Genomic DNA, 25,250 nt, shown 5'->3' on the forward strand with positions numbered 1-25,250 from the left:
AAAGTTGAATAGTTTGGATCAAAAGCTTGCTCTTCCTCTGGTGGACTGTGGCAACCAAAATAGCTTTTTCCTGTGTGTAGTTGATTGGCTGTAAACGAAGTGACCCAAGCATGAGCCAGTAGAGTTTAAAAGAGGGAACGTTTGTTTGACTTTCAGTTTTAGTTGTTTGTTCTGCTGCGTGTCTCTGTCGTCAATCCAGCAAATCAAACTCGAAAAAGAATGAGTCAGAACTAACTAGGAATCCTCTGCATGCGGGAGCATTTCCAGTGTGTTGCATTCTAGTGTTTCTGTGATGTACGTTTAGTTGCTCACTGGAGGGGTTTGCTCTGTGTGTCTATGCATAAGGTGCTGGATGGCAGTGAGAGCCAGTACTCCGGGATGCAGATCGGGACGTTACAGGATGAAGAAGATGAAGGAGCAGCACCTTCCTCGCAAGAAGAACCCTCGGGACCAATCCTGCAGTCGGCCCTGGGTATGTGTGTGTGTGTGTACGCAGTTGAGCAAACACAAAAACATTGGTTCTAACCAACCGTACACCAGTTCTGCTTATTGATATAAAGCTTTTTTTAAGCTTACTTGTTGTTTCTCTATGTGCTTGTCTGATTGTGTGCAGCGCTGAGCAAACCTCATCTCTTCGAAGGCCGAGGTCACAACCGGCAGGGTTCAGACAGCAGCGTGGACCGCTTCGTACCGAAGGACGAACCTGCTGAACCCCAACCTGACAATAAGGTGAACACACACGGAAAACATCATGCAAGTTTGTCTCACCAGAAGGTAAAGAAAGCAAAGTTCTTATGCGTCTGTCTTTAACTCTTAACTGTTTCTTAGCCATCACGGATAAAGGGTCCCATTGGACATTATACTGACCAGGGGGTGGAGCCGCTGGTGCACTGTGTACGGCTTCTTGCTGCTTCCTTCCTACTGACGGGACAAAAGAATGGTGAGGGTTATCAAAACTGCTCAAAATATACAATATGTGTGTTTAATAATAATGTCGTCCTAAGTCTAATTAAGTACCAACCACACAGATTCCTGTTGTTCAATAAACTGATTCAAGTAGAGAATTCAGTTCTCGGGGAAACGGTGAGAACTTTAAAAGAAATCTGTAAAATAAATGACATAGAATAAAGAAATGGATCGGATATTCAAGAGCGCCAACATCTTGATTATCATAGTAACATATAATATCTTTACGCTTAACAGTAGACAGAATTATTAGCTTAAGAAAATCTGAGACTCCAGATCTGTCAGAAATCTGTCGATGTTTTTATAATCAAAAAATAGTGTTATGTTTAAAAAAGGTACAAGAAATATCGATGTCTGTTGACTTGGCAATAAGACCATTAGCAGGGTGTGTCTATGATGACAGCCTTAATAAATAAACCATAATAAAACCTAATAGCTGCAGACGTTCAGATGTTCAGAGGCATCACGGTTTGATTGGCCAATCAGGAATGAATTTTATTGACACTGTTATGATACAAAACCTATGAACCTTGTTTTTACCAAACAGTATTTTAAACTATGAACATTTAGAGACACAGCCTCAACACAATGTTGTCAGTTGTTTGTCTGACTTTCTTGTTTTGTTTTACACCATTTTGTGTGTGTGTGTGTGTGTGTGTATATATATATATATATATATATATATATCTCTCTCTCTCTCTCTGCTATGTTTTCTCAGGTCTGACCCCTGACAAGGAGGTGCGAGTGAGCGTGAAGGCTCTGGCGGTCAGCTGTGTTGGGGCAGCAGCAGCGCTGCACCCTGAAGCCTTCTTTAATTCCCTCTACCTGGAGCCGCTGGACGGCATCCCGGTTGAAGGTACGGGCAAACAAAAATAAAAGACAATCCTATTTAGATGATGTGAGACACCTGAACAGGCCAGTTTCAACAAAACAAACAGAGACGCCAGAGGACTGAGTCTAGCGTTCTTTAATATCCATCATGAGCAAAAAACTTAAAATAACGTATCGCTGTTTTGAGTCGTCGTAGTAGGAGAAACGGGTATTACTAATAACATTATCTATGTCCTACTAATGCATGGCGGTGTGACGGTGAGTCAGCATGCACAATACCAGGACCCTGAATAAAGCAGCTAAATGCAATTCAGCCGTCATTGATTTTATTATTTAAAATGTACTCCTCCATGTCACAATATCTTGTGCGTAAAAGGCCTGCAGTGCATTCTTCTTTTGCAGTGAGAGTTACAAAATGCATTATTTGACAACTGTATGTTCTTCCGCAGCGTCTTTGACCGTGCGCTCTCGTTCTCTGTCCCCTTGCAGAGCAGCAGTACATCAGTGACATGCTGGGCCTCATTGCCCATGGGGACCCCCAGATCAGAGGGGCCACAGCCATCCTCTGTGCAGCCATCATACAAGCTGCACTCACCAAAACACGCTACAACATACACACCTGGCTGGCCAGCGTGCAGAGTGCAACAGGTTGGTGTGTATGTGTGTGTGGGAGGGGGATACTTTTCCTTTATTTACTCTTATTGCTATTGTATTCTGTTTTGCAATGGTGTCAGTATTATTTCTTTTAGACTTAATAATTGTTATTATATTGTTTATATATATATTGTTTTGTTATTCTATTGTTCTATTCTATTGTGTCTATTTCCGTCGTGATTGATAAAGTTCTATCTTCTCTTATTTGTACAGGTGTGTTTTTCTTGGTACTGACATCATTAATGTTTGGATATCATTTAATGATTCTCTGTCACCTGTATGACACCTTTCTCTCCAGGTAACCCTCTGTCCCTGGTGGACTTGGTGCCTTTGCTCCAGAAAACTCTGAAAGATGAATCCTCCGTCACCTGCAAGATGGCTTGCTCTGCAGTGAGGGTGAGTGTGTCTGTATGAGTGTGCCAGTAGTGTGTGTGTGTGTGTTTGAGGCTGACCTTTTTGATGTGTGTTCCAGCACTGCCTCATGACTGTGTGCAGCAGTACCCTGAGTGAGCTCGGCCTGCAGTTGGTGATAAACCTTCTTGCTCTGAGGGACTCGTCCTACTGGCTTGTTCGCACGGAGCTCTTGGAGACCCTGGCTGAGATGGACTTTCGGTAAAAATCAATTTAGATCTTTTTTTCTGTGTTACTGGAGCTGCTTGCTCTAATCACTCTAACCATAATGACCAAGTGAAAAAAGTTAATTTTTGAAATTTTTACAAATCTATTTAAGACATTCACTCTTTCCTCTTCTAGGTTAGTTAATTTCCTGGAGAGGAAAACGGAGACTTTGCACAAAGGGGATCATCACTACACTGGGGTAACTTCTCCTTTCCTGTCGTCTTCATGTGGAATTAGTCGATTTTAGACACAAACGCGTGCAGTGTGTATCCTAAAAGTTGACTAATTCCACATTCTTCTCTATGTAGCGGCTGCGGCTGCAGGAGAGAGTCCTTAATGATGTGGTCATCCGTCTGTTGGGAGATGATGACCCCAGAGTCCGGCATGTGGCTGCCTCTGCTGTCAGCAGGTATACTATCTCATCTCATGTACTGTATTCTGGGCTCCAGACTGGTGCGTCTTTACTTTTAATTTAGGTGCACCAAAGTCTTTCTAATGTCTCCCTCTTCCTTTTCCTCTCATCCGCCCCACATGTCTCTCTGCCAGGCTGGTTTCCAGGTTGTTCTATGACTGTGACCAGGGTCAAGGGGACCCAGTAGTGGCTATTGCCCGGGACCAGAGTTCAGTCTACCTGCAGCTGCTGATGCATGAGACACAACCCCCCTCCCAGTTCACAGTTAGCACAATCACAAGGTACATGGACACACAGACACTCACTCCTTTGGTGCCATTCTATTGCTAAGAAATGATTCCAAGGATACTTGGTCACTTGTTCTTTTTATGGTAAACACAGTAAGCTGTAATGTACAGACTATCAGCACTTTGAAATTAAGTCCAAATGGTTCAAAATCACAGAACACAATATCTGAGGAACTCTGCTCGTTTGTCTGTCTGCCAGGACGTACCGGGGCTACAACTTGTCCAACAATGTGTCTGACGTCACAGTCGAGAACAACTTGTCCAGAGTCGTGACCGCCGTCTCCCATGCGTTCACCTCCTCTTCCTCCAGAGCCCTGACTGTGAGCTTCCACTCACACAGAACACTTGTTTTGCCTGCTGTATAAAATGTTTCTTGTGTGTTTTTGTTTTTATGACAACATGTTAAAATACACTTCATTTGTCTGTTTCTCTGCAGTTTGGCTGCTGTGAAGCCTTGTGCCTCCTGGCTTTAAATTTCCCAGTGTGCACTTGGAGTACAGGCTGGCACTGTGGCTATGTTAGCTCCAGTAGCAGCTTTTCTTCCCGCTCTAGTCTCAGCCGCAGCAGAGGCCGGGCCCTTAGGTTTGTGTACCCTCTCTGTCTTGTGAATTCATCCTTTGCTTGTTCTTTAAACGCCATCGTTGTTTCATATTTTGCCAGACAAAGACATTACTCTTTCTCATTTAATTTCCCTTTTTACACCTGCTTATCTTCTGTCTTTGTCTCTCTGTTCTGCAGTGTGTCACAGCCTAGCGGTGCTTCAGCCTCTTCAACCACCTCTGCATCCGCTCCAGATAACGAGCGGAGGACTCTGACAGTCGGAATGGCCAACATGGTCCTCTCTTTACTCTCCTCTGCCTGGTTTCCACTGGATCTTTCTTCACACCAGGATGCACTTTTGCTTTCTGGCAATCTGCTAGCTGGTGGGTAATATATGCATTGAGATTTTACCTGAAGCTTGAAATATATTATATTCACTCAAACAGAACTTTGAGACAAAAGCAGTCACCTGTTATCGGTTAACATGCCCCTTAATCATGTTCCCAGCTGTGGCCCCTAAATGCATGCGCAACCCCTGGGCCGGAGAGGAAGAAGGCACGAACCCCAACCCAAATAAGATGGAGGAGCCATGGGCGGGGCTGTCGGAGCGCTCCCTGGTGGCCATGGTGGAGCAGCTCTTCTCTCACCTGCTGAAGATCCTCAACATCTGTGCCCATGTGCTGGATGACACTCCACCGGGACCAGCGGTGAAGGTAACTGTTTATAGTCTTTGTTTTTAAATGGCTCCAAGTCAAAGTGATTGTTTTTAAGACACGTTTTACTTTAATTTATCTGCTTATGACTAAGTTGTTTCCACAGGAGTTCACTTTCTGTACTCTGTTCTTTAGGCCACCCTCCCCTCCCTGAGCAACACCCCCTCCCTCAGTCCCATCCGCAGAAAAGGCAAGGAGAAGGATGCTGCTGAGCCCAGTGCTGCTCCTATGAGCCCAAAGAAAAGCAACGAGGTCAACACAGGTACAGGCACACCTGACCAATGACCGGTGAAGATGGTCTCTGTGACGTGTCTGGGAATATATGAAAAGTTTGATGTTTTGCTTTTTGTGAGCAGGCAGGCCAGCAGACGGCACAACCGCCATAAACAAATCTACCACCTTCGGCAACTTCTACCACCTGCCCCCCTACCTCAAGCTCTATGACGTCCTCAAAGCCACACATGCCAACTTCAAGGTCTGAACACTGCTTCCCATCGTGACACAAAAGGGTTCTTCAGGTTTTAGTAGGCTGGATGGTGGTTGGTGGTGGTGTTAATATTTCGTGTGGGTTTGTTTGTTTGTTTTTGTATCTCCTAGGTGACGCTGGACCTCCACAGCAGCCAGGAGAAGTTTGGAGGTTTCCTGCGAGCTACTCTCGATGTTCTCTCTCAGCTCCTGGAGCTGGCCACACTGCATGACATCAGTAAGGTAAAGACGTGACGTCCGCTCGATTGGAAATCACACATTGTTAAAATGTTAGTGGCAGCAGGACGAAAGTGATTCTGGATGATTGCACTTGATGGAAGCAAATTAATTTATATCATTTTTCACCACTGTTCAGATTGAGTGAATGAATACATTGAATTCTGTCTTCTATCAGTGTGTGGAGGAGATCTTGGGCTACCTCAAGTCCTGTTTCTCCAGAGAACCAACCATGGCTACTGTTTGTGTACAACAGGTCAGTAGTCTACTTTATGTCTCTGGTTGTAGATTTTAGTTTTATTGAACGGTCACATTCATTGCATGTGTGTGTGTGTGTGTGTGTGGCAGTCTTTATGGTTCCAACACTGAGCAGTGTGCTGCAGCCGGTGTGACTCCACACAGAGTGAGGCTGGTTCCTGCCGACAGGGCCTGTAAAGGCATCGGGTTCTCTGTGCGATGGTTCCATACATCTTCATACACACACAGCTGGGTGTCATCTTGCCTGAGCCTTTTGAGACACAACGAACTCCCTCACATAACTCCTTGCATTATAGTTGTATAATACACACATCTAAATAAAAGTGGGCTCCAAACTATTGTTTTTCATCCTTTAGTAACTTAAGACCTCTCTGTAGCTTTTGAAGACCCTTTTTGGCACCAACCTGGCCTCCCAGTGCGAGGGCATCTTTAGTGGACCCAGCCGTTCCCAGGGAAAGGCTCTCCGTCTCGGCTCGTCCAGCCTGCGACCGGGCCTCTACCACTACTGCTTCATGGCGCCGTACACTCACTTCACTCAGGCTCTCGCCGACGCCAGTCTCCGTAACATGGTGCAGGCTGAACAGGAGCAGGACACCTCTGGGTGAGTTGTAGCAACACACGGATTAGACACAGGAGCATGAAATGCATGCTTCCAGATAAACACACAGTTAGAACATTACAGAACCGGCCTTCTTGTTCCTCTTCTAGATGGTTTGATGTGATGCAAAAAGCGTCGAACCAGCTGAGGCACAACATTGCAAATGCAACACGCCACAGAGGAGACAAGGTAAACTGTTTAAATTCAGATTATGAACGTCTAAAAAAAAATTTTCGTTGCTCATTTGCTTGAGTGAGGTGCTGCTGCACTGAAAGCTGTGGCCTCATCTTTCCTTTTTCAGAATGCCATCCACAACCACATTCGCCTGTTTGAGCCGCTGGTGATCAAAGCTTTGAAGCAGTACACCACCAGCACCTCTGTGGCCCTGCAGAGGCAAGTGCTGGACCTGCTCGCCCAACTTGTGCAGCTCAGAGTCAACTACTGCCTGCTTGACTCAGATCAGGTAAAACAAAATGACAACAAAAAACTCACACGTCTGCTTTTGCATTAGTTCATCTTCAGCTGAAGCTCACTCTGAGATATTTTCTGTTTCAGGTGTTCATCGGCTTTGTCCTGAAGCAGTTTGAGTACATTGAAGTGGGACAGTTCAGGTGAGTTTTCTTTATGACTCCCGTGAAAGAGCAATGTAGCGTTTTCAGAACCCATGTCTGTCTCAGGCTTTTCTGTATGTTTTCCTCGTAGTGTTACATAAGTGGTTAAATCTGGCTTCCACTTTACTGCAGATTAGCTCAAAAATGCCATCGCTGTCCTGTGACCTAAAATAATCCCCGTTCTTGCACAGAGACTCGGAGGCCATCATTCCCAACATCTTCTTCTTCCTGGTGCTGCTGTCTTATGAGCGTTACCACTCCAAGCAGATCATCAGCATCCCCAAAATCATCCAGCTGTGTGACGGCATCATGGCGAGCGGCAGGAAAGCGGTCACCCACGGTGAGAGGAACTAAAGCAAGACGCACTGCACACATCATCATTTATTCTACTTGTAAACACATTTCACTGAAGCTTACTCTCCCTTTACATTACCTCAAACTAACACATCATCTTAAAAGCATATCTTTACTGAAGCTGGATGACTGACATGTTTGTTTTTCTTATAATCACCATGAACAGAATCATAAAAACAGACGTGGATATAGAGTCGGAAGTTTTATTTTCCTCCTTCCTCCACAGCCATCCCAGCCCTGCAGCCAATAGTCCATGATCTGTTTGTGTTGAGAGGCTCAAACAAAGCAGACGCAGGCAAAGAGCTGGAGACGCAGAAAGAAGTGGTGGTGTCCATGCTGCTGAGACTTGTGCAACACCATCAGGTACCGTGTGTCCACACATGGATCCAGACAGACACGGCATGCTGATGTCGTGAAGCATTCCAGCAAATGCTTTCTCTGCCTGACGTTTGCTTTTACATGCAGGTGTTGGAGATGTTCATCCTTGTGCTGCAGCAGTGTCACAAAGAGAACGAGGACAAGTGGAAGAGATTGTCCAGACAGATCGCTGACGTCATACTTCCCATGATTGCTAAGCAGCAGGTAGGACAATGCTCTCTTACCTGGAAGTTCAAATCAAGCTATTTATACCGTGAGATCAAACGTGTTAGCCCACACTGACAGATTAAAACGACAACATATATGACATGAACTGGTCATCAATCATTTGATTTAATGAAAGCTCCTAAGATGGACACGTGCAAGTCATATGTTTGTGACTCGTAATGTTCCCACCTTTCACACGTGTGTGTGTGTGTGTGTGTGTGTGTGTGTGTGTGTGTGTGTGGCAGTCTTTATGGTTCCAACACTGAGCAGTGTGCTGCAGCCGATGTGACTCCACACAGAGTGAGGCTGGTTCCTGCCGACAGGGCCTGTAAAGGCATCGGGTTCTCTGTGCGATGGTTCCATACATCTTCATACACACACAGTTCTATACTAGCTGGGTGTCATCTTGCCTGAGCCTTTTGAGACACAACGAACTCCCTCACATAACTCCCAGTACTCTCAAAACACATAATAGTGATTTTAATTAATTTATTACCGACTTTATTTTTCCTAAAAAAAAAATCTGACTGATCTTGGAAATCACAAGGAAAAAATGTAAACAACCGGAAGTATCTTGGTTCAAACACTAAGAAACAAAGCTGGTCATGTGGAATATCCTACAAGGCACTGCTGGAGATGAATTGTGTTCAGGGGCAAAGAAAAGGTGCTGACTCCATGAATATGTTTTAGACCTTATCCCAGACTAAATGAGAATCAGCCAATAGTCCGTGATATTAAATGAACTGGTCAATAATTTGATTTAATTACAGCTCCCAAGATGGACGTGTGCAAGTCATATGTTTGTGACGAGTAATGTTTCCACCTTTCATGCTGTGTTGAGGAATTTTATGTACAAATTTTTATTTGTATGGACCCATGTGTCTAAAGTAAAGTTGATTGAAGTATTTGTATCTTGTGTCCTCACAGATGCACCTGGACTCTCCGGAGGCGTTGGGAGTGTTGAACACTCTGTTTGAGACGGTAGCGCCCTCCTCTCTCAGACCGGTAGACATGCTGCTCAAGAGCATGTTCACCACCCCGATAACCATGGTGAGATATCTGAACATGCATGAGGACCTGGGTAGACTTTAGACGTGACTATCTGATCTACTTAAAGGGATAGTTCAGATGTTTTGAAGTGTGTGTGTCTGTATGAGGTACTTGTCCTCAGGAGTACAGGAACGGGAGCAGAGTCTATGCTCGCTTGACTTCTTCGACAAAAATGGTGGTTTTACATTGCAGAACACGGGAAGTTGCTGGTCTACCGCTGCCTCCATTGCTTAGTTTGTTTGTGTTATTGTGTGATTTTTGATTAATCCGAACTAACCCTTTAAAAACACCAAAGTCACCAATAACACGAACTAACGGACCGAGGCAGCGATAGACCATCAACGTTCGTGTTCTGACCGGTAAAAACTGTTTCTGTCAACGGAGTCGTGTAGATTTGTAGAGCGCGAAGATCAACTGCTTCAGTTCCCCGGAAAAGGCTGTTTGACGGTAAAGCGGTGGAAATGTTATAAATACAGCGTACACTTGAACAGAAATTAGAAATTTCCCTTTAACACGCCGTGTCTTCTTTTTGTTAAGTGATGGCAAAATATATATTTTTGACTTGAACTCAAACCTGTGCTCCTCCAGGCGTCGGTAGCTACAGTCCAGCTGTGGGTGTCCGGTATCCTGGCGGTGCTCCGGGTACTCGTCTCCCAGTCCACTGAGGACATTGTCCTGTCACGGGTCCACGAGCTGTCTCTCACCCCGCATCTCCTCTCCTGCCACACAATCCGTCGCCTGCATCAGCAGAGCCTCTCCCCGAGTGACCCGCCCACTGCCGACACACTCGTCGACCAGGAGCCTGTCGGTGAGGCCCAAAAGGCCCCGCCTGAGGAAACCTTTGCCAGGTGAGTGAGTGTGGTTTCAGGGTGCTTCTGACGCAAGGATTGAGGGGTGTTTTTATTTTCAACCACTACGTTGCTTCCATGCATATCTTCTTTCTTCATCTTCTCCTCTATTCCCTCTCTCCAGGTTCCTTCTCCAGCTGGTAGGAGTGCTGCTGGAGGACATTTCCTCCAGACAGGTTAAAGTGGACATTACAGAGCAGCAACACACCTTCTACTGCCAGCAGCTGGGCACACTGCTCATGTGTCTCATACATGTCTTCAAAAGTGGTGAGCTTTATATCATGTCAATAGTCATTTTGGATGGATATTATGCTTTAAAATTAAATTCATTACATTCCACCAAATCGGTTGCATGATGTTAATGCTGGTCTTGACTTGACCCATTTCGTCTTTTGTTTTCCTTTTCGCTTTCAGGAATGTTTCGCAGGATCACCGCTGCAGCTACCCGTCTCCTAAAGGGTGAGGGTGGAGGTGGACAGACCGGCGCAGAGGCCGCTCTGTTTTACCCCTTGGAGGGGCTGAACAGCTTGGTGCAGTGCCTGATCACCACCCACCCCTCTCTGGTGCTGCTCTGGTGCCAGGTCCTCCTCATCATCGACTACACCAACTACTCCTGGTGGGCTGAGGTGCACCAGACACCCAGGTGAGTGCCTCATCAGCGTTTATTTCTGCTAAAGGGTTCATCGTATCACAAACGAACACAATTATTATAAATTGCAAGACTAAAAGGGACCAAAAAAGTCAATTTGTAGTGCAACAAATTGTCCAAAATCAAATCCCTGTGAGCACGGTGCTGCATCTCGTAACAAACTACCCTGTCTCCATCCTTCTCTCTCAGGGGACACAGCCTCTCGTGCACAAAGCTGCTGAGTCCTCACTCCTCAGGGGAAGGAGAGGAGGACACGCCCGAGGCGCGGTTAGCTATGGTCAACCGAGAGATCGTACGCAGGGGAGCCCTCATCCTCTTCTGTGACTATGTGGTGAGAGTCGTTCAAAATATTTGAACAATCATCAAAAATGTTTTCATTACACAAACCTCTGTTTTAAGTCGACATGTAATTTAGATTTTTCTCACGGATGAAATAGTGTCAGAACCTCCACGACTCGGAGCATCTGACCTGGCTGATTGTCAACCACGTGCGTGACCTCATCAGCCTTTCCCATGAGCCTCCAGTGCAGGATTTCATCAGCGCTGTGCACCGCAACTCAGCTGCCAGCGGCCTCTTCATCCAGGCCATCCACTCCCGCTGTGACAACCTCAGTACTGTAAGATCACACCCTGTTAGCTCCTCCCTTTCCATCCTCCAACTACTCTTTCCCCCCTCTGTTGACGTTGCCCAGTACCTCTCACTACTGGAAATCTTCTTCTATTCTATTTATCCTGTTGTGACCTTTTTTCCTCTTGATTTGGTCGCCCGGTGTTCTTGTTTTTCAGTTGATCAACACTGGTGTGATTCTAACTTTTCCCCTTCTTTCACGGCCCTGTCGCTTTGCTCTCCTCCTGTTGTTGTTTTTCTGCCTGCTTAACTGACTCCTCTCCTCCTTTTGCAGCCTACCACGTTGAAGAAGACTCTGCAGTGTTTGGAAGGCATCCACCTGAGTCAGTCTGGCTCCCTGCTGATGCTGTATGTGGACAAGCTGCTCAGTACTCCCTTCAGGGTTCTGGCTCGCATGGTGGACACACTGGCGTGTCGCAGAGTGGAGATGCTGCTGGCTGAGACGCTACAGGTACAGCTCACGGATTAGTTTGCATTTTCTTGTCACAAGGGAGCTCGCTTGTAAACCGAACATTTGATGAATTATATTTTATCGTCACAGCTTCCAGTTTGTCTGTGAGCTTGTTTGTTAAATTATTGTAGCTCAGTAGATGTCTGTGTCAGTTTTCTATTAAGTTGATCATGTGTTGTTGTCTCCACCTTGCAGAACAGTGTAGCTCAGCTGCCTGTGGAAGAACTGGACCGGATCCAGGAATACCTCCAGACCAGCGGCCTGGCTCAGAGGTGAAGCTCTTCTGTCTTGTCAGCCAATTTGAGGAATAGTTTGCACATTTTACAATTATTAACATCTCGTAAAAAGCAGAACAAACGACTACAAAATAAAAACCACACACACATCAGAAGATGCACAAGTCAAACTGAGTTAAACATTGCATTCCCCATCTGCTCAGACCAGATCATGAGTATGTAATGCAGCTTTGAGGCAGTTTTTGTTCCTTGGATTCTCCAAATAATGCAAAAATAACCTCCGTCTACCTCTGTTAACGCAGGCATCAGAGGTTTTACTCCCTGCTGGACAGGTTCAGAGCCACGGTTGCCGGCACCAGCAGCCCCACAGCTCCTGTGACGTCACACCCCTTGGATGGGGATCCACCACCTGCCCCCGAGCTGGTCTCTGCAGATAAGGTGAGCGATTGGTCTTTGCTGTCTATTGATCCTGAATAAATTCAGAACAGGAGGTATAAATATTTTCTCTTCATGATCTGATCTTGTCTTCAGGAGTGGTACGTGGCTCTGGTGAAGTCTCAGTGTTGTCTTCGTGGAGACGTTTCCCTGTTGGAGACGACAGAACTCCTCACCAAACTACCGCCCACTGACCTATTTGACATCATGAGCTGCAAGGTGACACAGACTGCAGGGCCCAGATCAGACCTCCAGATAAATAGTGTTGAGCATATTGATTCATTCAAATTGGAAAATGTGGCATCTGAACCTGGCCTTCTCCCCCCCCCCCCCCCCCCCCCCCCAGGAGTTCAACCTAAGCCTGCTGTGTCCATGTCTCAGTATGGGGATGCAGCGGTTAGCACGAGGTCAGGGGTCGCTCTTGTTGGAGACGGCTCTGCAGGTGACCCTAGAGCGGCTCGCAGGGGTCACCGGGTCACTTCCTGTCCCCCACCAGTCCTTCCTGCCGCCCGCCCAGTCACAGCCCTACTGGAACCAACTAGCTGCTGTGTATGGTGAGAGTGGGAGGGAGGCAGAGACTGTTTACTGTCGGATTGAGTCATTTCTCTTCAATTTTGAGCTCTTGTACAATTTGACGTGACTTTATTGAGCATGAATTTGTTGCGGTTGCATTGTGTGTAAGAAGCAGGAGACTGTTTGTTGAATGTTCTCCCTCTACAGCTCCAGTTCTTCTCTATATTTCTGTCTTTCAGATGAGCCCGGTTTCTACCCCAGGGTTCTGTCGCTCTGCAGAGCTCTGTCCCAGTACCTGCTGAGTGTGAGCCAGCTGCCGTCCTCACTACACATCTCCTCTGACAAGGAACACCTCATCACTACTTTCACCTGCACTGCTGCCGAGGTAGAAGACTACGTGTGAAAGTCCCACCGAAACGCAATGTTTGAGCGGTGTACAGTTACAGGACGGATGTAAATGAAGTAATTTGGGATGTGATCTAAAATGGCTTTTTTTTTTTATTCAATCTCGACTTTAAATATGTGATTTAGTTTTGTTACTTGTTCGACTGTTTCTTGCTTATAGTTTCTTATAATTTGAGAGAAAATGTTTCTGTCATTCTCCATCGTAGAATAGCAGTAAAGTGGTTTAATAATGAATCTAGTGGATGAAGACTCCGTAGTTTCATCTCAATCGATCTACTGATATTCTCATGTTGGATGCGTTTGTATCTTGATGTTGGATGTGATCACTTCTCTCTCCTCGTCCAGGTCGTAGCGTGGCATCTCCTCCAGAACCAGTTGCCCCTGAGTGTGGACCTGCAGTGGGCTCTGTCCTGTCTGTGTCTGGCCCTGCAGCAGCCCTGCGTCTGGAACAAACTCTCCACCCCGGAGTACACTACACACACCTGCTCCCTCATCTACTGCCTGCACCTCATCATCGTTGCAGGTGAGGAGGCCGCCGGGACATGTTCACGGCCAACATCTCCAAGACGAGGCAACTCGCACCAAAACGATCTAGATTGATGAATAGTACTACAGTTAGAGGTTGAACTGTCCCGTAACATTAAAATGTCATTTCAATGCTGGTCATACGTTTTGTCTCGGCCTCCCAGTGGCTGTGAGTCCTGGTGACCAGCTTCTGCATCCAGAGAAGAAAAAGACGAAGGCCGAGAGAGAGGCTGAAGAAGATGAAGTTGACTCTGCGCATGCTGACCGTGAGCACTTGGAGTTTCTGTAAAACTGCTGCGTCGTTTTATGTTATTTGGTGTTTCAGGGCTTTGCTTAACAACGCTGTTTAAAGTCTCACGGTGTCGTTTCTTCTGATTCGAATTTGCCATCAAATATCCCCCAAAGCGTTCACCTGTGTGTTGCAGACACGTGCGAGTGGCGGGCGTGTGAGATCATGGCGGAGCTGGTGGAAGGCCTGCAGAGCATCCTCTCCCTGGGTCACCATAGAAACAGCGCATTCCCCGCTTTCCTCACACCGACCTTGCGGAACATTGTCATCAGTCTGTCCCGGCTGCCTCTGGTCAACAGCTACACCCGAGTACCTCCACTGGTCAGTGTGTGAAAAATACTATGCCTCCAATTTGTACGCATGAATATATTGTTCTATTAAAATGATGTGTGTGTGTTTAGGTTTGGAAACTGGGCTGGTCCCCTCAGCCAGGAGGAGAGTACGGCACCACGCTGCCCGAGATCCCGGTGGACTTCCTGCAGGAGAGGGACGTCTTCAGAGAGTTCCTCTACCGCATCAACACACTGGGTACAGAAACATACACAGTCATATGATGGAAGTGCAGTATCTGATTGACCAAGATTATGACGGATGCATTGCTGTACTTTCTGACACGTGAATGGTTTTGTTGTGTTTAGGCTGGAGCAGCAGGACTCAGTTTGAGGAGACCTGGGCCACACTGCTGGGGGTGCTGGTCACCCAACCCATCACTATGGACCAGGAGGAGGAGGCCCAGCAGGAGGTACACGCACAAAGACGTTGTTCACATCCTTAAATGTACTGCTGGTTTGTGAGGTCGATACGACTGCAGAACTCATCACTCTTGTAGAAGCACTTAAAGAGAAACATGCAAGCATTTGTGTGAATTCAGCGTGCGAGCATCAAAGAAACATGGCACCTCGGAGGCATTAGCATAGTGTCCATCTTTCCCATCGGACTCATTGTTTTGTTCCTCCTTTTGTCTCTAGGAGGACTTGGAGCGTACCCAGTTGAATGTGTTAGCGGTGCAGGCCATCACTAGCCTGGTGCTGAGTGCCATGACCCTGCCCACTGCTGGCAACCCTGCAGTCAGCTGTCTGGAACAGCAGCCCCGCAACAAGAGCCTCAAAGCCCTGGAAACACGGTAGCGATGCATCTGCTCTCCGTTTATTCTAGTGAAGTGCCCAGAATTAGCATGCAGGGGTATTTTAATTTGTTTGTGTGTGTGTTCCCAGGTTTGGAAGGAAACTTGCAGTGATCAGGGGCGAGGTGGAGAGAGAGATTCAGGCTCTTGTGTCTAAGAGAGACAATGTTCATACACACCACCCGTACCACGCCTGGGACCCTGTGCCCTCTTTATCGGCAGCCTCAGCTGGTAACACAAAACATTCATAAAGTCTCTCAGTCTACCCGCAGATACTGAACTTACTCTCGTTTCTCTTCTTTCTGATCTTACGTTGTTGTAATGTTCTTTTTCTAACTTTTCTTTTTAAACTATATTGACCCTACTCATAATGCTATTATTTTGCACTGGTGTCAATATTACTTCTTATACTTATTACGCTATTATTTATTTTACTATTTTTACCTATATATTTTTTTTATTCTTCTGTTGTAATCTTTGCTCAATTAATCTCACAAATATTTCCTTCGGGGTTAATAAAGTACCTTAAACCTACCGCTCTAATTCATCGTTCATGTTGCTGCAGCAGGCACGCTGATCAGCCACGAGAAGCTGCTGCTTCAGATCAACACAGAGAGGGAGTTGGGCAACATGGACTACAAACTGGGACAGGTAAGGGACGCGTAAAAGGAGGATAAAATGAAGCTTGAGTGTTCAAAATGTGTTGATGTTTTTATTCTTTTCTCTCGCCTCCCCCAGGTCTCCATCCACTCGGTGTGGTTAGGTAACAACATCACCCCGCTGAGAGAGGAAGAATGGGGCGAGGATGAAGAAGATGAAGCAGACACTCCAGCTCCCACCTCCCCGCCCGTATCTCCCATCAACTCTAGGTCCGTCAAATGAGACATTTCTTCAGTCTCGACGCGCTGAAACAACAATGGGACTCATGACTGTCTATTTGTGCTTTCAGGAAGCATCGTGCAGGTGTGGACATTCATTCGTGTTCCCAGTTTCTGCTGGAGCTGTACAGCCAGTGGCTGATCCCCGGCTCCCCGAGTAACAGGAAGACCCCGACCATACTCGTCAGTGAAGTGGTCCGATCGGTGAGCTACGTTGCACACGCTTGATTATCATCTTACTTGTTCAGCCATCAGTGAAGGATTGCCTGAAACTGTTCTCAAGAATAACTTGAAACAAAGACCCGAGTTCTTCTCTCTGGAAAGCAGACGACAGAACTGCAGACCTGCTTATCGGTTTGAGGGGATCCACGAGAAATGAGACCAAGATGGACTCCGCTCTCCTCTCACTCTCTTCGCCGTCTTCCCCCTGTTATCCTTCTCCGTAGCTGCTGGCGGTGTCGGACCTGTTCACAGAGAGGAACCAGTTTGACATGATGTTCTCCACCCTGACGGAACTGCAGAAGCTCCACCCACCAGAGGACGAGATCCTCAATCAATACCTGGTGCCTGCCATCTGCAAGGCAGCTGCAGTGCTGGGAATGGTGAGCATGACTGTGTGTGTGTGTGGGGGGGGGGGGGGGTGTGTAACCTTTTGATGTTGACAGGATGCGTGTTTGTGATTGGGTGTTCTGTACAATTAACTCCTCGTCTAATATCCTACATACCAGCTATACCTCCGCCAACAGGGAGGAGGTTACTTATACAGAGTAATAAGGCTCGCTGCTAAATCATTTAAGGTTAACTTTCATATAGGAGGGGATTGAGCAGTGCCACTAATCTTTGGCCCGACATGAAGCCCCGTGAAGTCTTGCTTTAGTGTATAAATAACCTAAATGTATATTTGTAGGACAAAGCGATAGCGGAGCCCATTTGTCGCCTGTTGGAGACGACCCTGCGCAGCACCCACCTGCCCAGCCGCATGGGCGCTCTGCATGGAGTGCTGTATGTGTTGGAGTGTGACCTGCTGGACGACACGGCCAAACAGCTCATCCCCACCGTCTCCGAGTACCTGCTGTCCAACCTCAGGGCCATCGCTCAGTGAGTAGCGCTCTCTGTTCTATCAGATGCAGAAACAGACACTGACCTCATTTCATCATCTAATGAGCTGAGATGATGATGAAGGGTGGCGCAAACGTGTTAAATGGCGGTAAAGTAAGTGGATTTTAGATTGAATTAGTTTCATCCAGCTTAGGGCTACAGAGGACGATACTATCGCCTCGATTTGTCAGACAAATTCTTTTGATCTGAGACGAGGACCAAGAGTGCAGCGCAGCATTTGGCCACTAGGTGCTGCCCTTCACATACATGGCCTCTCTTTGTGTGCTGCAGCTGTGTGAACCTGCACAACCAGCAGCATGTGTTGGTGATGTGTGCCGTGGCCTTCTACATGATGGAGAACTACCCTCTGGATGTAGGAGCCGAGTTTATGGCTGGAATCATACAGGTAAACAAGGGGGTGTACGGCACCATTACAGGATGGGACAAAAGTTTAAAAGACATAAAATCTCCATAATTTTGACTTTGATTTCTGTCACAATCTAAGCATTAGAAGTTTTACACTCGTGGTTATGAATTATTTGATATGCTAGTGTTGCTCTCTGTCTCCTGCCTTCGTCGCTGTCTTCCAGCTGTGTGGTGTGATGGTGTCGGCCAGCGAGGACTCCACTCCCTCCGTCATCTATCATTGTGTGCTGCGCGGTCTGGAGCGCCTCCTGCTGTCGGAGCAGTTGTCCCGGGTGGACGGAGAAGCGCTGGTCAAACTCAGCGTGGACAGAGTCAACATGCCGTCGCCACACAGAGCCATGGCCGCCCTGGGCCTCATGCTCACCTGCATGTACACCGGTAAGAAGGGCTCTACCAATGTAGCATTCTGCCTAAATCACCAGCATGCACTGTAGAAGGACTGGTGCTCACCTGCATGGGCACTCTAAATAGCAGTAGACTACTTAATCATCAGTTAACCCTACTGGTGCATTGTCATTTAGTAACGCTTAATGCTTAAAGCTCTGCAGGCTTAACTAATGTAAGTACTGCTTCAGTGAGGGACGTGTCCCATTTCTTTCCTGTACTCTCATCCCAGACGCATTCCTTTCTAATCGTTTGTATAGTAAAATGTGGTGGTGTCCCGTTATCATATTTAACTATTCTCCATCCAGCTCCACTCCTGGCTTCTGCTGGTGTCTCATATCAAAGGGCGACTCTGAGGGGAACGTTATGGGGCAGAACTGGGACAGTCCTAAGAATTATGTCTGAATGTATTACTGCCTCTGAGCCCACTGACACGCTTACTCATTAGCTTACGCATGTTGTGCATGTCACCATTGCATGCAGCTTACAGTACACACTAGTATTACAATAGTTAATGTACTTACTGTGAATCTTATCATGCGTTACAAGTCATTTGCATCCATAAATCTCTTTACAGCTTAACAGATCTCTTTTTTAAAGTTCCTACCAACCCTGTAATGATGCCTGTGACGGCAATAAGCAACAAAGCTGCTCGCTTTCTGCATGTGATACATGTATTCTATACCTCTGATATACCCTACCTCTAACCCCTACGTCGTCCCCTACTAACTCTAGCAACTCTTAGTGTATTGTCCAAAATGCAAACTGAGTTATAACTTTAGGCAAACCTCTCTTCATGTGCAGTACAGCAAAGCAAGCTGCAGCACCTTCAGGTCACATGAGAGCGTAATGTACCCAGCAGACAATCTCTGCTAATATTTAGGCACCAGTCACTCTCAGAAAACCTGAAGACGGTTATTTTGACAGCGCCCAGAATTTCACCCATCTTCTGAATCTTGTGATATCGGTGCCCACTCTAACGTCTCCCCCACTGGTTCGACCGGTGCAACCCACCCCCCCTCCCCACCCCCCTCTCGTCCTCTCAGCGGTGCTTGCGTCGGGTTCAGACGTGACAGGGGTTAGAGGTCAGGTTGACTCTGGCTCTGCCGCGGCAGAGGCGGTGGGCGTCACGGCCGGTCATGTTGGTTTCTCCTCAGGAAAGGAGAAAGCCAGCCCTGCCAGTCGCCCCGCCCACTCCGACCCCCAGGCCCCTGACAGCGAGTCCATCATCGTGGCCATGGAGAGGGTCTCTGTTCTCTTCGACAGGTAAACGCACACGTCCTCTGTTGTACGAGTAATGCACATAGCTTTGTATTAATACTTAAAATAGTCCTTCGTGGGTTTGTGGCGTCCAGAATAATAAACGTTCTGACGACAGCAGCAACACTTTGTCTTGTTTACACCGTCGTCATCATTTCCTGTTTGCAGGATCCGGAAAGGTTTACCCAGCGAGGCTCGGGTGGTGTCCAGGATTCTGCCCCAGTTTTTGGACGACTTCTTCCCGCCACAGGACGTCATGAACAAAGTCATCGGAGAGTTCCTGTCCAATCAGCAGCCGTACCCTCAGTTCATGGCCGCTGTCGTCTACAAGGTCAGCAGCAGGGCTGAGCGATCGCTGGATCATTATTAATGCATTTAAAGCCAAACAATAACCAGATTAAAAACGTAATAATATTCTGTACATGAGGTTCACACAAATGTGATTATTCTGCGGCCACAGAAATGCTGAAGCGTTGTCTTCTTACACGGAGCATTAAAGAGAATTTCACTGACGTCTCAGTAAAGTTGTTACGAGCTACCTTTGTTTGGACCCAGCCAGCTCCTGTTGTCCAATCAGACAATACGTTGTCAAGACAACATCAAGCTGGAGCAGAGAGCGCTTTCCAGTTGTTGTTCAGGGATTTAAAATGCAGAATGAATGAGATCTGTGCACTTATTAGACTGTTAACAGGAATTCAAACCCAAGTTAATGACGCTTTTGTAAGATAATTAGTGATCTTATTTGGACAGATCTTTTTAGGTAATCATTCATCTCAATACATTTGTCTCCGTCTACGTTCTTCTTTTCCTCCCTCGGCTCTGCACCCACCTCCAGGTTTTCCAGACCCTCCATGCCACAGGCCAGTCCTCTATGGTGCGAGACTGGGTGCTGCTCTCCTTGTCCAACTTCACTCAGAGGACACCGGTGGCCATGGCCATGTGGAGCCTCTCCTGTTTCTTTGTCTCTGCTTCCACCTCCCAGTGGATCTCAGCACTGTATCCTCACATGAATCCCACTAAGCAGGACTGTGACTGGGTTGTATCTATACTGTATGTGGGTGTAAAGGTACAAATAGTGTTGTCTGTTGTCCTTAACCGCCCCGCTCTCTAACCAGACTGCCACACGTGATCAGCCGAATGGGCTCCAGTGAGGTGGTGGACGTCAACCTCTTCTGCCTGGTGGCCATGGATTTCTACCGGCACCAGATCGACGAGGAGCTGGACCGGAGGGCTTTCCAGTCCGTCTTTGAGACGGTGGCCTCGCCAGGCAGCCCTTATTACCAGCTGCTGGGCTGTCTGCAGTCGATCCACCAGGACACATCGCTCTGAGGGCGACGGACCGGGAAGGACACGAAGGCACAGAGAGAGAGGGGGGGAATGAGAAATGCTCATGGCCGTACACCTCCTCCTTGAGTTGCAATGAAGGGGAAGAACAGAACGTTTCATTAGAAAGATCTACTGTAGCCTCCCCCCTCTCCCTCCTCTACACTGATGTGAAACGAGTGGAACCACTGAAGGCACCACGATGAAGAGAAACGAGGAGATCTGACTCCGGGTCAGTTTTAGGGCGTATGTTAAAGGTCTGCACCTACATTAAGGACACTGGCTGCAAAACCTCCAAACTGTGGCTCTTCCACAGACCACGACCGCACCTTGAACACCTCCTCCTCCCCAGCACCTTCAACACCTCCTCCTCCCCAGCACCTTGAACTCCTCCCCAGCACCTTGAACTCCTCCTCCTCCCCAGCACCTTGAACTCCTCCTCCTCCCCAGCACCTTGAACTCCTCCTCCTCCCCAGCACCTTGAACTCCTCCTCCTCCCCAGCACCTTGAACTCCTCCTCCTCCCCAGCACCTTGAACTCCTCCTCCTCCCCAGCACCTTGAACTCCTCCTCCTCCCCAGCACCTTGAACTCCTCCTCCTCCCCAGCACCTTGATTAAAAGACATATAAAAAAACAACATAAATCAAACACAAACATTGGATTTGTTTATTTTCCTGTGAGGACTTGCTCGAGTATTGTGATGTCAGTAAAATAGAGAAAACAAACCTAGAAAATGCAAAGTATTTACTATATTTAAAGTTTCACTGCGTCTATTTTTCAGTGCGTTCTGTTAAAGATGGCTGACGGTCTGCTGAGGACAACGGGCCGACGCAGGAGGGTCACAAATGCTTAATGTTAATAATTAGTGTCTTTGAAGACCTTTTTAATATCTAAGTTGTGTTCATTCTCCGACGCGCACAAGTTAAATATTTGATGTGTAAGAATGATCACTAATAGTATTTTTGTTTCCTTCCAATGAACCAGGGGGTGGATGTTGTGATTCGTCGCTGCAGGAACTTGTTTGCATCCATTTCAACAAGTTGTTACCGTCTCAGTCTCAGTGCAGAGGACACAGAGTTAGACTCTCGGTACCCCGTGTGAGGGCCCACAACAGTTAAGATGGTGGGACATGTCCAGCAAGTAAAATACCAAAATTGCAGCGACGTGGTCTTCTTTTTAACCAGTAGCAGGGGGAGGAGCTTTCCCACTTATGATTTTTATCATACTGCTTATATCCGTCTAGACCTTCTTTTAAAATAGAGTTCTAGTCTCGTACCCCGGAATGACTCTTGTCCATTTCTTGTACTTTTTAAATTCTCAGGATGTAAAATGTGACTTTTGTTGTTGTAATAATAAGACTGGATGTAATCTGCAGTCATCTTTAAATGGAGTTACCGTCGTAGCTTGAGGGGGGAAACAAACCTAATTGTGAAGTTAAACTAAAGCCATGGTGCATGTTCAGATCCAGACTAAAGACGAGAGATCTTAACGGGGACAATAAGGACTTTATTTTCTGTCGGTCTTAACACGTACGTGATTAGAAATCAGTGAATCGACGGACCGCAGAGAGCTACGAGTATTTTACTGCAGACCTGGAGGTGCCTGTGAGTGTGCTGGGCGGCGTTACTCTGTACATACACTTGCCTTAGATAAAGACTGAATATACGTATGTCCTGTACACTGAAAGCTTGAAAGCATGCTTAGCATTACTGCTATTTTCTTGCATAGTCCTTCGTACTGTATTTGTGGAAGAGACGCGACACAATCCAAAGGGAGCCGTGAGACCTTAGAGACCAACAGCAGCTTCGACAAATCAACAGATGAGCACGTGTAGCGAGGGGACGGCGGGAGGGTTCTGCTGAGCTTTAAATATTGTTTTGTCTCCGTTTTAAAGATTGGTAAATATTTCATTGTCTTTGTGCAGAATATTAAGTACACCCAGGACTTAAACTGGAAGTTCCTCTCATGTTGACGTCGGGCGCTTCCTTGATATGCAACGAGTCCTTACAGCGCATCAAAGAAACATCAGTGATCTGTCCGCTCTATATGTTCCCACTTTCACTGGCTTCCTTTTGATCATGTTCATGTAATTCACTCAATAAATGACTCTGCAGCTGTCATGACACTTCCATTGTGAGGCCTCCCTGAAGTAGATTAAATGAGTCCTGTTCTCACATCAACAGTGTCTTCAAAGTCCGTTTGGATGTGTGGTGAGAAAAGAAGCCGAGGATGACTGAACCCTGGTTTTTCTTTTTTTTTTTGCAGCACTTACAATGTTAAAGGAATTAATTCACAAACGGGACCGAGGGGACTATTCTCTTCACCAGGCTTAAGAAGAGCAGAAGACCCCTGCAGGGGGTAATGCGATTACACGGAATCTCTCTGTGGTTTTGGTAAATGGGCGTGTCGGTCATGTTCAACTGATTTAACGTGCTTCACTTCAAGACTTTATTTTTCCTCTTCTAGAATCAGCCGCTCAGAACATAATATGCTTATTGAAGCTGAGAGTCACTGCAGGTTTCATTTGTTCTCTGCCAAGTTCTTTACATGCGCCACACTTTCTCCTGTCTTTCAATTAGTGTGTTGCTGCTTTCAGAGGAAACCTCTCTTCCCCTTTCTACAACAGTTTGGTGAGCGCGACTGATCCAAACGATGGTTCTGATGATGGCCGTAATAGAAGTACAGAATTACGTGATCCTTTAGTTTCTTGTCTGAGAGCCTCAACGTCTTCTTTTTTCTAACAATATTCTGTCAAATATAAAGATTGTGTGTTTCAGTTCATTTTAATATTTTCAAGAGATAAATCACTGCATATGAGCTGTTGTAGAAATTAATAAATTATTTAAAGATGTTATGTTTGTGAGACTTGTAAGACTTCTTTCAGGAGAGATTTTTTTTAAAAGCAGCTCTAACTACTACGATGGTGTGCTAGTAGAGGCTGTTACTGTGGTTTCAGATGGTGAATCCTCTGTGTCTCTAGAACACAGTCCACCTGTGAGGACACATTACATGTTGTGTCCTCCTCTCTGTCAGAGAGAACAAGCTGGAAACGGCCAGTATTGCGTATTTTATTTGAAGTCCATCACCAGACCTTAATGACTCTTATCTAACCTCTGACAGGATCACGTTATTGCATTTTGTACAATTTCCTTTCCTCAGCCAGGCTGTGATCTACTTTTATAGGCTCCACTGTAATCACGTATGCTGCTCTTGTTTTACAGCGCCTAATAAGATGGCTGATTCATGATTAAAAAGGTATTAACTGGATTACCAGACAGATGGCATATGGTTCATCACAGCCAGCAACTGTCCATGGCTTTCATCGCTGTACAAAGGGTTTATAATGTCATGTGTGAGTTACACTAAACACAGCACAAACTAAAACAGTGAACATCGTACAGGTCACCGCTTTGGAAAGAAAATCAACTCACATCCTGACGATGTTTTAGATCTGTTTATTGCAACATTTAATAAGCCTTTGAAGCTAGAAATGAATACATCAGTAATTCAGTGTGTGTGTGCGTGTGTGTGTGTGCGAGCGTATACTCCAACAACACTTTACACATTAAATACACTTTACAATCAGACATGCAGATGTCTTTCTGAAGTAGATTTCTGAATTCACCAGCACGAAGACACGGCTGTTTTTACTTCAATTAAACAAAGATAAAACGGAAGTAATTGTTTTTGGTACCAAGGACGAACGATTGAAAATCACCGCTCAGCTTCAATCACTGATGTTAAAACCCACAAACCAAGCCAGAAATCTAGGTGTAGTTATGGATTCAGATCTCAACCTGAACAGCCTCATCAAGACAATTACAAAATCAGCCTCCTATCACCTGAAGAATATATCAAGGATTAGAGGACTTATGTCTCAACAGGATTTGGATAAACTTGTCCATGCATTTATCTTCAGCAGACTGGACTACTGTAACGGTGTGTTTACAGGTCTCTGTAAAAAGTCAGTCTGAAAGCTGCAGCTCGAGTCCTCACTAAGACCAGGAGGGTGGATCACATCACTCCAGTTCTGAGGTCTTTGCACTGGCTTCCTGTCAAACAAAGAATTGACTTTAAAATCCTGCTGTTGGTTTATAAAGCACTGAATGGTTTAGGACCAAAACACATCTCTGATCTGCTGCTACCTTATGAACCATCCCGACCCCTTAGGTCGTCTGGGACCGGTCTACTTTCTGTTCCCAGAGTCAGAACTAAACATGGAGAAGCAGCGTTCAGTGTTTCTGCTCCACATATCTGGAACAAAGTCCCAGAAAGCTGCAGGTCTGCTGAGACCCCCAGCTCCTTTAAATCAAGACTGAAGACTTTTCTGTTTGCTGCCTTTAATTGAACCATTAATATATTAATCAATTTCTGCATTTTACTACTGTATTTTATTTCTTACACTGTTTTTTCTTTATGTTTTAATGAATGTTCTTAATTGTTTTTAAATCTCCTTTTCTTTTGCCTTATGCTTTGATGCTTTTAATGGTTTTATGTGAAGCCCTTTGAATTACCTTGTTGTTGAAATGTGCGATACAAATAAACTTGCCTTGAAGTGTTGATGCTTGCTGACTTGTCTTGATGCTTTACAAGTTGTACA

General features: G+C 46.2%; 1 protein-coding gene and 2 non-coding genes across 9 annotated transcripts in view; all 3 read left to right on the forward strand.

The window, feature by feature from the left end:
• The window catches only part of htt (huntingtin), a 30,819-nt gene extending 7,315 nt beyond the window's left edge, over positions 1-23,504 (forward strand). For 2 of the 7 annotated variants that reach the window (XM_076090662.1, XM_076090660.1), the window contains exons 12-66: positions 346-472; positions 614-729; positions 829-940; positions 1,685-1,822; positions 2,287-2,445; positions 2,750-2,847; positions 2,924-3,063; positions 3,205-3,268; positions 3,378-3,478; positions 3,616-3,762; positions 3,968-4,088; positions 4,205-4,350; positions 4,507-4,691; positions 4,816-5,021; positions 5,157-5,283; positions 5,378-5,496; positions 5,619-5,729; positions 5,902-5,979; positions 6,359-6,582; positions 6,690-6,768; positions 6,881-7,042; positions 7,135-7,190; positions 7,382-7,530; positions 7,771-7,907; positions 8,010-8,126; positions 9,057-9,179; positions 9,768-10,027; positions 10,152-10,294; positions 10,442-10,670; positions 10,866-11,007; positions 11,114-11,293; positions 11,579-11,755; positions 11,951-12,027; positions 12,294-12,429; positions 12,523-12,645; positions 12,773-12,980; positions 13,179-13,324; positions 13,690-13,867; positions 14,034-14,135; positions 14,295-14,479; positions 14,560-14,686; positions 14,797-14,900; positions 15,127-15,281; positions 15,373-15,512; positions 15,847-15,932; positions 16,020-16,150; positions 16,231-16,363; positions 16,606-16,761; positions 17,067-17,257; positions 17,549-17,663; positions 17,848-18,061; positions 19,114-19,333; positions 19,496-19,658; positions 20,163-20,323; positions 20,443-23,504. In XM_076090662.1, coding sequence (XP_075946777.1) covers positions 346-472; positions 614-729; positions 829-940; positions 1,685-1,822; positions 2,287-2,445; positions 2,750-2,847; positions 2,924-3,063; positions 3,205-3,268; positions 3,378-3,478; positions 3,616-3,762; positions 3,968-4,088; positions 4,205-4,350; positions 4,507-4,691; positions 4,816-5,021; positions 5,157-5,283; positions 5,378-5,496; positions 5,619-5,729; positions 5,902-5,979; positions 6,359-6,582; positions 6,690-6,768; positions 6,881-7,042; positions 7,135-7,190; positions 7,382-7,530; positions 7,771-7,907; positions 8,010-8,126; positions 9,057-9,179; positions 9,768-10,027; positions 10,152-10,294; positions 10,442-10,670; positions 10,866-11,007; positions 11,114-11,293; positions 11,579-11,755; positions 11,951-12,027; positions 12,294-12,429; positions 12,523-12,645; positions 12,773-12,980; positions 13,179-13,324; positions 13,690-13,867; positions 14,034-14,135; positions 14,295-14,479; positions 14,560-14,686; positions 14,797-14,900; positions 15,127-15,281; positions 15,373-15,512; positions 15,847-15,932; positions 16,020-16,150; positions 16,231-16,363; positions 16,606-16,761; positions 17,067-17,257; positions 17,549-17,663; positions 17,848-18,061; positions 19,114-19,333; positions 19,496-19,658; positions 20,163-20,323; positions 20,443-20,656 — 7,938 coding nt within the window. In that variant the 3' untranslated portion in view covers positions 20,657-23,504. The remainder of the gene's footprint in view (positions 1-345; positions 473-613; positions 730-828; positions 941-1,684; positions 1,823-2,286; positions 2,446-2,749; positions 2,848-2,923; positions 3,064-3,204; positions 3,269-3,377; positions 3,479-3,615; positions 3,763-3,967; positions 4,089-4,204; positions 4,351-4,506; positions 4,692-4,815; positions 5,022-5,156; positions 5,284-5,377; positions 5,497-5,618; positions 5,730-5,901; positions 5,980-6,358; positions 6,583-6,689; positions 6,769-6,880; positions 7,043-7,134; positions 7,191-7,381; positions 7,531-7,770; positions 7,908-8,009; positions 8,127-9,056; positions 9,180-9,767; positions 10,028-10,151; positions 10,295-10,441; positions 10,671-10,865; positions 11,008-11,113; positions 11,294-11,578; positions 11,756-11,950; positions 12,028-12,293; positions 12,430-12,522; positions 12,646-12,772; positions 12,981-13,178; positions 13,325-13,689; positions 13,868-14,033; positions 14,136-14,294; positions 14,480-14,559; positions 14,687-14,796; positions 14,901-15,126; positions 15,282-15,372; positions 15,513-15,846; positions 15,933-16,019; positions 16,151-16,230; positions 16,364-16,605; positions 16,762-17,066; positions 17,258-17,548; positions 17,664-17,847; positions 18,062-19,113; positions 19,334-19,495; positions 19,659-20,162; positions 20,324-20,442) is intronic. The other 5 variants (XM_076090663.1, XM_076090661.1, XM_076090666.1 and 2 more) reach the window with 3 other exon arrangements.
• LOC142948775 (small Cajal body-specific RNA 14) lies at positions 6,065-6,194 on the forward strand. Its single transcript, XR_012953575.1, has one exon.
• On the forward strand, positions 8,368-8,497 carry LOC142948773 (small Cajal body-specific RNA 14). The gene has a single exon (XR_012953574.1).
• Positions 23,505-25,250: the final 1,746 nt, after the last annotated feature.

The sequence above is a fragment of the Anarhichas minor genome, unplaced genomic scaffold (genome assembly GCF_050575085.1).
Source record: "Anarhichas minor isolate MPS153535 unplaced genomic scaffold, ASM5057508v1 ptg000012l, whole genome shotgun sequence".
In the NCBI taxonomy this organism is placed as follows: Eukaryota; Metazoa; Chordata; class Actinopteri; order Perciformes; family Anarhichadidae; genus Anarhichas; species Anarhichas minor.